Here is a 12,553-nt window from a genome sequence, read left to right as displayed (position 1 = left end):
GACTTGCTCTACCAAAACTAGGCGCTTGTCGCATCTGAACTTGCCAGGTTGATACGGACTTGTTGTTCATTTCCCTATTGTAGACCTTTTGTGAAATCTATTAAAAACTGATTTGGTCACATTTCACAAAAGGTCTACAATAGGGAAATGAACAACAAGTCCGTATCAACCTGGCAAGTTCAGATGCGACAAGCGCCTAGTTTTGGTAGAGCGGGTCACATATGTTCTCACAAGTTTAGAATCGTCTACCTCAAATAGAAACGAAACGTGCCACGTGATTTAGTGAACTTTGACCTCTGTGACCTTGAAAAGTAGGTCAAATCAAAAACCCGGGTGATATGTCATTTAGGTGGCACTACACAGTGCGGAGGACAGTGTCAAGTGCAGCGTCAAATAGGCCCCGGGCAACCGACACGAAGTAGTCTTTCAGTTCCTGATGAGGCCTGATCATACATCACAGGCACCATAATCCATACATTTCTGGGTTCATATGAATCCAGAGAAGAAGTCAGCAGCATTTTCATTGCATTCAATTCATAAGTTCACCGATAGGTGGCGCCACCTTACTCCATGTGAAAACATAGGGTCATCTCCGCTATTTTTTTGCTATATGGCCTAGAATTTGACGAGCATAATTAACACTCGCACAACTATGCCCAACCTCGCGTGGCAAATGGAAGGTACGTTACATATTGAGGCCAAACTGGGGATTGAGACCCACTTCAAATGGCACAGATTCTAGGCTCATAAAATCGCCAAAGATCCATCTGCACATCGAAACTAAGACCAGGGCGTCAAAGTAAATAGTATTTGGAACAGGTTGGACCCATTCATGAACATCGAAACGGCGTGTCTTAAGAACTACATTGACAAAACGGACCCCGTACCCACTGTGTAGTGCCACCTTAATGGGTTAATGATATTCAATAATGCCCCTTAAGAGGACAGATACAGAAACTAGAGGTGATTAAAAACACAATAGTGTGTCACATCATGGATTAATGTGAAAAGGCTTGGTTCCAGTGGCCATTTGAGAATTGAAGGCAAATACACCACGGTGAGCTTTTCACCAACCTTCCCATTAGGCGATTTCTAGCCAAAATGCAGATTCGGGCATAGTGCCTTCAAGTTGCCCTGGTGACATGCCAATATTCCTCTCAATGGTGTTAAAATGGGTACCACAAAGTTGCTAGTCGCCTTCCAATGGCTTATGATCATTTTAAAGGTGATTCGCAACAATGCAGAATTTGACCTATTGCCTATTAATGGGTTAATGATATTCAATAATGCCCCTTTAGACAACAGATACAGATACTAGAAGTGATTACCAACACAATGGTGTGTCACATCATCATGGGTTAATGTGAAAAGGCTTGGTTCCAGTGGCCATTTGAGAATTGAAGGCTAATACATCACAGTGAGCTTTTCACCAACCTTCCCATAGGCGATTTCAAGCCAATATGCAGATTCGGGCATAGTGCCTTCAAGTTGCCCTGGTGACATGCCAATTTTCCCAAATGGTGTTTAAATGGGTACCAGAGTTGCTAGTGGCCTTCCAATGGCTTATGATCATTTTAAAGGCGATTCACAACAATGCAGGATTTGACCTATTGCCTATTAAGGTGGCACTACACAGTGCGGAGGACAGTGTCAAGGGCAGTGTCAAATAGGCCCCGGGCAACCGACACGAGGTAGCCTTTCAGTTCCTAATGAGGCCTAATCATACATCACAGGCACCATTATCCATACATTTCTGGGTTCATATGAATCCAGAGAAGAAGTCAGCAGCATTTTCATTGCATTTAATTCATAAGTTCACCGATAGGTGGCGCCACCTTTGAGACCACTTGGATCCTAAAAATGGCAAATAATTGACCTAGAAATGGCATGATGTGGGTTATTTTCAAACGGGCCTCAATCTGTTCAAAATGAATGATTTGGGAATGCCATTACCACCGGCATATAGCCAAATGCATCTTGTTTCTTTATTTGATGTGAAAACATGGGGTCATCTCGGCCATTTTTTTGCTATATGGCCTAGAATTTGTACCAGCATAATTGACACTTGCACAACTACGCCCAACCTCGCGTGGCAGACGGAAGGTATGTTACATATTGAGGCCAATTGGTGATGGAAACGGCCTGCGTCTTAAAGGGAGGCTATTGATATGAATCCATGCTACAAAATCAATATTTTTTTTAAACAAATACATACCAAGTTAGGGCAAGTCAACAAAAATTCGGCCGTCTACCGAACTTCGGCCACCATTTTCGTACTCTAATTAACACCAATCAGTCAATCAAATCACATTCTGACCAATTGCACTGCACAATACAGTTACCTACGGCAATTCTTAAGTCGTCTGTGATTGGTTCGTCCGCTGCACTCGTTAGTGACGCGCGTTTTTTCAATTCGCGTCATTGGTTACCGATTTCCGAGGTCAAATTTGCAATTTTCTGATCTGTTTTCGGACTGATTCTCGGTGCTATGAGAGACACCTAGCGGTCGGTGATGAAACTAATGCACGTAAGTATATCGGGAGCTCTAATGACCATAAATTAACATAAAAGATGAACAAATAACCATCAAAATTGTCTGCAAACGCAGACACGCTCATCCTCCCAAAGTTCGGCCATGTTAAATCCTGTTTTTCTTCCAAAATTCGGCCAGGTCGATATTTGGATGACAGGTGGCCGATTTTGGGACTAGGAGGGCTTCAATGGGAGGGTTTATCATACTCACTTTTTTCGCGCCATTTTCGGCGCCGTTTCTGTTGCCATGGTGACGAACATGGAAAACTATTCACCTGGTCAAAGATAGCCACTTTATTTTGTAAAACAAAAGCCATGACGAAGTCTTTGACAGGGCAACACTTAAAAAAAAGGAGAGGAGCTGTCCCTCAACCTAAAAATGTTCTCCCAAATCTACTAGGGCAGGCTACCCAAATACAGTGGCTCATGCCCTCATGGAGGTATAAAATAATACCTCTGATCCAATGAATAAAGTGATAGACCTAGGCCCTAGGCCTACATGTGAGGGTTTCCGCCAGAAAAAATGATAGGGGTCCAAACAAATCTTTTTTTTGAAAAAAATTCCCTACTGCCCTCCTGCACACCAAATCGCTCAATAGGCTTCAAATGCCCTAAAATTACATATTTTATCATCTCAGAGCATGCAATCTACAACAACATAGATAGGCCTACACTTGAAAAAAGACTGAGACTATGAAAAAAGACTATGCAAGAGTGTTGGGGAGGGGTGATATATCTCACTTGTCCCCCCCCCCTGCATGTTGGCTGTTTTTCGAGCCTGGCTAGATTTTCCATTCTTTGTTCTTTTAGGATGGTGAAAACAAATGCAGCAAAATACCAGAGATGGAGAGAGGAAAATGGCAACCGAATGACACTGGCCATTGAAGCTGTACAGTCAGGGGCAATGAGTCAGCGAAAAGCTGTAAAGGAGTTTGGGGTCCCCAGAGCAACCCTTCAAGACAGACTCTCCAGACGAGTGGAGCATGGGGTGATTTCAGGGAGGCGGCCACAGCTCTCTGACAGCTTGAGAAAAAGCTGGTGGACTTTGCCAAGAACCGGGCAGACATGGGGTATGGTTTCAGTAAGACCAACATGCTGAGATATGCGGGCCAACTGGCACAGAAACACGACTGCCCCTTCAAGAAGCCACAGCCGTCCGATAGGTGGTGGCAGGGACTTAAACGTAGACATGCAGACGTGACCCTACGTCGACCTGAAGGGACAGCATCTGTACGCCACCTGTGTATGAATCCACTGAAGGTCGCCAAATATTTACGGGCCCTGAAGACAGTTCTAGACGATCATCCTGAACTGTTCCAACACAGTGAAAGGATCTGGAACATGGACGAGACGGGGTTCTCTCTCGACCACCACCCTGTACGGGTAGTGGCAAGGTAGGCTAATACTTCTTCTCATCGAGCTTTAAAATGCATCGATCGTCCATTGTTTTATTAATATTAATATTGTGGACATATATAACATTCAGGTTTATAGAACATTGGACTTAACAAGTTACCAAGTCATTGCTTAAATCAGGATGTTCAATGGAAAATGCAGTAGACTTATTACCTTTTCATGAGGACGCTTGGTTATGCCACCTTAATTTAACTAATTTAAAATTAGATAGGGCCAACAGGAACATCAAACATATTTCGCTGCCTCTGGCCTATTTTAGGGTCCAAAGTTAATTTCACAAGAGCTGCCTAAATGCCCCTACTGTATTTGAAGCATTGTGTTGCGTTTTATTTCAGAAAAGGGAGTAAGAGTGTCCAAACAAGAACGTCGGGGAACAGAGAGCTCATAACCAACATAGAGTGCGCAAATGCAGCGGGGCAGTGCATCCCTCCTATGTACATAGTGAAGGGCAAGACAAGGGCTACCCTCCACTCCATGGACACCGATAAAGCAGCACAAGGAACAAACATCTCCGTGTCCGAGTCCGGATGGACAAAAAATGTAAGAATGGGCATCAACATGCGAGAGACTGAGACAGACTACATCATGTACATGTAGGGCCTACATGGTAATTGATTAACCATTAAGCACTTATGACATGTTGCTTTTTTCATTCTTCCAGAACTGTGTTTGGTCCACTGAAGGCCAAGTGGAATGAGGTGTGTTGTAATTACATGAATGACAATCCAGGCCGAGTAGTCTCAAAGACATGTTTTTTCCAACTCGCCACACAAGCCAGGGAACGTTCAGTAATTCCTTCCAACATCCAGAAAGGCTTCCGAGCGACGGGCATCTTCCCCTTCAACCCTCTGGCTGTGCCGAACAAAGCGTTCCTACCATCTACGGTCACCTTTCAAGGCAGTCTAGAAACGCTGGATGCAACACATACGGTAGGTATACCCAACTTCGGCTCTTTAAGTTATTAAATATTACTAGAATATAAAATGATGAATTAAGTTGTACATGTTGTAATCCATCTGGTATATTTTTATTTTCTTCAGGATAAACAGCAAGTGGAAAACAACACCGACATGACCGATGAAGAAACTCCAAATCAACACGCCGTCATGGAGGTAGGTAGGCCTGGTGTGAAGTTTGTGGAGTTATACTGTGTTGCACCATTATGAAATTACTTAGGAACGTGATAATGTGTAAACCTACACCCATCTACATGAACAATGCTACAGTATTTTATTTTTCTATTTTATTTTTCAGAGTGGTGACCCAACAGTAGGCCTACCCACAGCAGAAGACCAGGGCAAGGACATGAAGGAGGACATGGGGGGGGCGGCAGCGATGATGATGCCATGGACATAATAGAAGAAATGTTAGGATTGGCAGCGAGGAATGTTGACGAAGAGCACTTGGTATGAAACTTGATGCCATGATAATTTGATAGCACCATTTCCCCCATTGTAGTTCTATCTTATATGAACGTCAGTCTCATTACTCAACGACTCCTCCATTCATTTCAGGTTGAGCCTAGTCCTGCGGCTGATGATGGAAAGGAGAGGCCATGTCCTGCTGGACTGGCTTTGGCTGCTATCGAGTCTTCCCTCACACCATCGGAAAGACAGCTCTACCAGAGGCGGTTGGACAATCACTTCGACCTTCCAGATGCCCGGTACCAGACTTGGCGTAATTTAAAGGTCAAGGCCAGGGAGGAATCGGCAAGCTCTGGGTCGGCAGCAAGTTCCAGTTCCACATTTTTCCCGTTCTCCAATGCTTCATCGCCACATGATGTGGATGCAGATGTACTGCCTTACCCCAGGACCATCCACACAACCAAGGCACAGAAGAAGAAAGTGGATAAGTATTTTGTCCTCACCAGTGACGAGGCATATGCTTACAAGCTAGCAGCAGCGGAAAGAAAGCAGAAGAAGCAGTGCGAGGTGAAGGAGAGACAAGAAAAGAGGGCAGAAAAGAAAGCTGCGGCTGAAAGAAAGAAAGTTGAGAGTAGGCCTACCAAGGAGAAAAAGAAGAAGAAGAAGAAGAAGAAGGATGAAGAAGAAGATGTGGACGAGATGGAGTTGTGCCAGATGTGTCTTGTTCCCTACATGGAAGGTGATGAAGAGAGGAATCCGTGGGTAATGTGCGATGACTGTATGAAGTGGCAACACATTTCCTGCATACCAATTGGCCACAATGATGATATAACTGAGGAGGATGACTGGTTCTGCCACAAGTGCCGTCCAAACGAGGAAGAGTGAGCCCTGAAATCATAGTTATGAGACTCTATGCTGAAATTAAACATAGTGACATTCTTTTTATCATTCAGTTGCAATGGATGTTACACAAGTAAACCAATTTTAACATGATCTCTTTTTGTCTCTTTCTAAAACCATGGATGCCTCCGAGCTCCAGGAGTCCGGACATAAGTCGAATTTAATGTACACACTAGGCCATTTCATGTACATGATGTACGTACATTAAATCTGCCAATGAGAACAGAGGAATATGTGGGCCTGCAATAAATCGACCTATGTCCCATCCAGTCTGCCATACACATTCGGTTCACAGTGCGCACCGACTGGCCAAAGCACTAGACTACTAACACCATACTCACACAGGCATGACACTGAAAAAAAAGGGTAAGTATGGTCCATGGTAAAACGCCAGCGGGGCCACAGAGGCTAACTCTTGGACCACAATAGCACAGGCAGCTTTGTGGCCTGCCTCCACTACACATAAAATTATAAAAACCTCTGTCCCCAACGCTGCTCATGCATCGGAATCCGGGATCGGAATCCCAATTCCCTCTCGGACTGTACAGTGATACAATGTATAGCCTTAGAAACTGGCGGGAACTCCTCTCTGACAAGTTTATTTCTCTCCCGTCAATTCTGGGTGGCGCTTGCATCGCACACATGCAACAACAACAACGACAACAATATGCGCGTATTGATACTTTTGGGGCCAATATTTCAAACAAAATCTGCATTTTAAAAGCGCTTTTTGAGGAAAAAGTCACCATTATACATGGTAAACCTGACTAGCCGAATTTATGTTGTGTGGAATTTTCACATGGCCGATATTTGGGCGACCCCAGCCGAAATATGGACGTAGGTGGCCGAATTTCGGACGATTTCATGGGATAAACCACTTGTCGGATGTGGGCGCTAATGCAAATTTAAAAATGGGTGAAATGCGATATTTTTTCAATACTTATATATTCGATTGTTCTCTTTTACGTGGCGGCCTTTATCACGTGATTTGGAATGAACGAAAATGCATAATTTAGCGCTAAAATCGGGTGAAAAAAAACATGGCTGAATTTTGGTTGACTTGCCCTACATGACAAACAAATACTCTACACCAAGGATATGATAAATATTCTTAGATTGAGCAGAAAATTGCATTTATTTAAGCAGTGTGCGGGGGTAGCCATGTCTGTTCAAATCTCCCGGGCGAATGACGTCACGGATGTAGCTCGCTCCTGGCAAGTGACTTATTCTTCTTCTGTATATCCCGGTTTGAACGCATAACCTCAGCCAAAACCTAGCACAAAACCTCGAAATGATTTGTCCAAAGAACCTTCCACATTGCTTGACATGATTGTCGAACTGTCAGTGTCATTATCGTCCAGCATCGCAAGGGAAAAGATTAGTTTTATTTGACTTCTTTTGATTCGATTTGACTGAATCCATTTTGTTTTGTTGTCACATGGCTGCATCCATGACATCATTGACTCTCCGTTTGGGAGGAGAGACCAGGTTAAATCCACCAAGATGGTGGCATACTTGATTCAAAAATAAGCAGTGACAAGTGGATTAAAATCATCAATTTCACTCATTAATGTTTGTTTATTTATAAAACCAAGAGCCACAGTTATTGTTAAGAATAGGCAGTTTACGTAGATGTTAAGGTTGTAACTGGTGGTCGACTGAGCAATTATTTTAATTGCCTCCCTTTAAGAACAAAATTTCTCTGGGGGGACAAAACGGACCCTGTCCCCACTGTGATACACCCACCATAAAAATTTTGTCACTCTACGTACAACCATTAGCTTCAAAAAGGCAAAAAACCAATTTCCAAGATGGCCACCTGGAGGCCAGAAAGTAGGTCATAACGTGAAAAGAAAAATATGTCAGGGCATATTGCCCAAAGCTACCATCACACCAAGTTTTAGCCATCTAGCACTAGTGGTGACGAAGCGTGCTCCGCTGACAACGACGGGAGACGGACGCCACGCTATCGTATAAGCTCCCTGTCTCAGCAGGGCCGTAAGAAAGGACGACTAGGCAAATTCAACTTTATATATGTAGATTTTACTGAAACACAAACAAAGTACAAAGTCAATAACACACAAATATGACATAAAACACTGCGCAGATTATTACACAAACAAAAACACAATTTATTCAAGATGGTGGACGCAGATGAATACTGTAGAATCGTAAGAGCCACCACACCAACCAGGTGGCAGCACCCTTCCTGCAATGATATGGGTGTGAGTGCTGCCACCTGGCAAGACACAACGGCCCTCCCCGATGGTACAGTAATTTAAAAATAGTTTAACTAATTTAACTGTTGAATGCACATTGTACATATTGAAACCTAGAAGGGCACTACTGCAGGATCCCTTACAAAAAGTATTCTACATTGGAAAAGAAACATAGTATACCATGTATATACCGTATGTATACACTTAGTATGCAGGCTGTCGATGGATCGTATCGGGCGTCGGTTGGTCGATTTGCGAGGCACGTAACGGCATCTATTGGCAATGTCGTGAAAGTTATCATTACCGTCGGGTGGTCGATTTGTGATACTGCGTATACAGAGGTTTACTGCATCGGTCGGTCGATTGGTCGGGCCGTGTAAACATGTGAAGATTAATCTTCTGCCTGTCGGGTGGTCGATTTGTGACAATCCCCTATCCAGAGCATCGGTTGGTCGATCTGTCGGGCCGTGTACTTGAATTATTATGTTCGACCTGTCGGGTGATATATTTGTGTTTCTTATAAGATAGGGAAACACAGAAATGTGCGTCGCCGTCGGGTGGTCGATTTGTGATACTGCGTATACAGAGGTTTACTGCATCGTTCGGTCGATTGGTCGGGCCGTGTAAACATGTGAAGATTAATCTTCTGCCTGTCGGGTGGTCGATTTGTGACAATCCCCTATCCAGAGCATCGGTTGGTCGATCTGTTGGGCCGTGTACTTGAATTATTATGTTCGACCTGTCGGGTGATATATTTGTGTTTCTTATAAGATAGGGAAACACAGAAATGTGCGTCGCCGTCGGGTTGTCGATTTGTGATACTGCGTATACGGAGGTTTACTGCATCGGTCGGTCGATTGGTCGGGCCGTGTAAACATGTGAAGATTAATCTTCTGCCTGTCGGGTGGTCGATTTGTGACAATCCCCTATCCAGAGCATCGGTTGGTCGATATGTCGGGCCGTGTACTTGAATTATTATGTTCGACCTGCCGGGTGGTATATTTGTGTTTCTTATAAGATAGGGAAACACAGAAATGTGCGTCGCCGAGTTGATTGGTGGGGCGGTGGGTTGGTTGATTTTTAAATGGTATAAGTATGACACGAAACGTATTCTATTGTCAAAACTATTATTTATTTCCTCCCAACATATATAGTTACACCTCCATGATGTACCACGTCACACATGCTCAATACAAACATTATAATATCAGGCTAAATTTAACATCGTCCTACTACATTCATCATCATCATCACACAGCTAAACACGTACATAGTGAATGTAAGATGATAAAATGACATAGGTATCGTCTGATACGGCCTATCGTTATCAGTCCGTATCTGATGCACTGGCGGTTGCTGCTCCACTTGTACTTGGTCCGGCTGATGGCTGCATGGTTGCCCCAGACGATTGGGCGTCTTGAGAGGACTGCGTTGGAGTGTCGAGGATGGTGTCCAACATATCGGCATGCGGGTGATGCTCCATGCAAATGCCTGACAGTCTGGGTGTCATCTTTACGGTGTCATTGAAAGCTCCAGTGTATGCATCTATCGTGACCCCCCCTTGAGATATAATAGTCGACTTGTCCGTAAGAGAACCAGGCCAGGGCTTGAAGATCACCGTCGTCTTCCACCTGTCCTCCGTGGTCATATAGGTGAAGACACCGTCTTTTGACATCTTGTCTATCTCATCTGGAAATAATGTTATAGTATTGTAGGTATATGAACAAAATGATATTATAAAAGTTTTATATCACCGTAAGCATTCGTTATGACAAGGTCCATTAGGGGAGGTTTTATTTCCAAGGACTTAACAAATAGAGAATGAGGGGTATAGGTTATAGATTATTATATGGCTACATAGCCTTTTTCGACAAGATCTACGAGTTATATCGAATGGGTTTAAACATACTGCCTCTATACATGGATGGATAAAAGAGCAATATACAGTACCTTTTAGGTGAACAATCTGTGAGCCGTGTACACATTTTTGCACCTCTGTTGTTGTTGTTGTCAAGGGTCCTGGTCGTCTGCATATAGTTCTCATTATCTTTTCACGTAAAGTTTTACTAGTCCACAGGTGTGTGGTGTCCGACCTACCAACCCTGAAGAGTGCCTGAAAAAATATATTTCGATACTCAATATCTAACACATTGCCGACGAGTCGGCCTATACCAGTATATCTCCTGTGTGCAGACTTCTCAATAAAATATGAAAGTTAGTACCACGGACGGCATTTATGATTTTAATAGCAATTAAAATGAAATAGTACATTATTTTACCTGCATAAACGTATGTTTTTGTTGAGCCAATGTTCCGTACAACAATTGTGATGCTCTGATTGTGTGGATGCTGATGGTTGGGGGGATATTTCCTGCCTCTTCCTTATTTACCCATTTGGTTATGACGTGGCCAATGACGTGAATGATGCCGCTTGATTTCATTATGTGGACCGTGTCCTTGTTCGTTGTCATGGGAACCGCCGTCTTGTGTGCATGGAAACTGTGTCGCCTCATCTTCACCTGAAATAAGTATTCATATAATGATCAGTTCATGTCATGGTTTTAGGAAAGGTATATATTAAAACAAGGTTTTTAGATATTAGCCGTCTACGTCGAACCCTAATGAGCTGTGTAATGTTCGCTGCTAAGTTTACATTCTTCATCCGGAGTAAAATGAGGAAGATGTACGTTATATCGCAATTCCTAGCATCTTAATTTAATAGGATGATAACTCACCAGATTGAGAATCATACTGTTGGTTGATCAATGCCACATATTCATCTGTGATGTCATCAAATAATTCTTTGGCCGCCTCTTCCAGCTTGTATGTCTGGCCGTCCTTGTGTTCTTCATATATATTGCGCATTGGCACAATAAAGTCAGTCTTGCCGTCTTCTTTCAGTTCCTTGAAGTTTTGTCTTACCACCTTGGCTTTGTGCAAGGCTGGCTTCATCGCTGTGATGAGGAACCTGTCAATGAGACCATCTTGGCAGGTCGACAACATCGCTAGTTCTGAAAGTAATGGCCCTGGCTGTATGGGGATGTGCACCGACATCGACGTGGCCTTGAAAGAGCGTTCCCCAGAACTCAAGTTTATGCCATCCCCTTTACCTCCCCACATCTTGCAGTACAACGCGCGCTCCCCGTCACCACGTGCCTCCTTCCCTCTCAGTGCTGATAATAACTTGACTCCTTCATCTGCTGTAATGAACCCATACCCCTGGTTCTTATTCTGATGTACTTGAATGCCAGCACCAGTGTATGACTGCAGATGTATATTGCGATCGTACGTTTCCACGATACCAATCCATGGGCTAAGGCCCATTATACACTTGTACTTAGCCGTCCAATATGGCTTGTCCAAAAGTTTGGGAGGAAAGCTACAATGTCACGCGCATACCACAAAAGCACATTACTTTCACTCGATTGAATGCAGAAATCCTTTGTGACAAACAGACCACCTTCAGCTGGTTGATGGAGAGAGGTAATTATTAGTACTTAATAATATTTCGTAAATGTTTTACATCTAGTCTAGTTGAAGAATGATATGAAACAGAAGTGCGACGTCATGTCCATTGGCCCCGTGGGACACCTGAAGGGTTTACACCCTAAGTCATAAATTGTTATCTTGAGTGACCGGCATTTGATATATCGTGTACTTTGTGGCAACCGGGGCCACATTTAGCAGATGAATACGTCATACCGTAACCCTATTCGGCACTTTGAGTAACTATATATATTATTATTTTAAGGAATTCTGGCTACTTCGAGGATCTGCCGCAAGTGTGGGATGAACATGAAACTTACAAAAGACTCCGGCAAAAAGGCGTCATCTGATGGACAGCTCTGGAGTTGTAGACGGATGAGGAAGGGTATTCAATGCAATGAATTCTGTTCAATACGGAAGGGTAGCTGGTTCTCGAAGTCAAACATGACTGTAGCTGAAATCCTGCGCATAACGTATGCATGGTCGAGAGGTTGGCCCGAAGATGAGATGATACACGAGTTGGGGATTGCTTCACATACAGCTGTGGATCGGTCAATGTTTTGTTGGGAAGTTTGCGATGCCGTGGTTCTTAAAAACCGAGAGAAGATAGGCGAAGACTGTGGAAATAGACGAATC

General features: G+C 43.6%; 2 protein-coding genes across 6 annotated transcripts in view; both read right to left on the bottom strand.

The window, feature by feature from the left end:
- The window catches only part of LOC135493846 (centriole and centriolar satellite protein OFD1-like), a 462,799-nt gene that overhangs the window by 413,065 nt on the left and 37,181 nt on the right, over nt 1-12,553 (bottom strand). The window lies entirely within an intron of this gene.
- Nucleotides 9,383-11,572, bottom strand: LOC135493929 (uncharacterized). Its single transcript, XM_064781590.1, has 4 exons — nt 11,167-11,572; nt 10,711-10,950; nt 10,382-10,544; nt 9,383-10,120 (listed from the first exon to the last, which is right to left on the bottom strand). The coding sequence occupies exons 1-4, from the start codon at nt 11,179-11,181 to the stop codon at nt 9,759-9,761; spliced, it is 780 nt and encodes a 259-aa protein (XP_064637660.1). The 5' UTR covers nt 11,182-11,572; the 3' UTR covers nt 9,383-9,758.

Source organism: Lineus longissimus, chromosome 9 (genome assembly GCF_910592395.1).
Source record: "Lineus longissimus chromosome 9, tnLinLong1.2, whole genome shotgun sequence".
In the NCBI taxonomy this organism is placed as follows: Eukaryota; Metazoa; Nemertea; class Pilidiophora; order Heteronemertea; family Lineidae; genus Lineus; species Lineus longissimus.
The sequence above is the reverse complement of the archived record's forward strand: the minus strand, read 5'-3'. Positions and strand labels throughout refer to the sequence as shown.

Excerpts from the sequence above, each read along its gene's own strand:
- LOC135493929 (XM_064781590.1), bottom strand. Across the intron at positions 10,545-10,710 it reads AAAAACATACGTTTATGCAG|GCACTCTTCAGGGTTGGTAG; the intron begins GTAAAATAATGT and ends ATATTTTTTCAG. Across the intron at positions 10,121-10,381 it reads ACAGATTGTTCACCTAAAAG|ATGAGATAGACAAGATGTCA; the intron begins GTACTGTATATT and ends CATTATTTCCAG.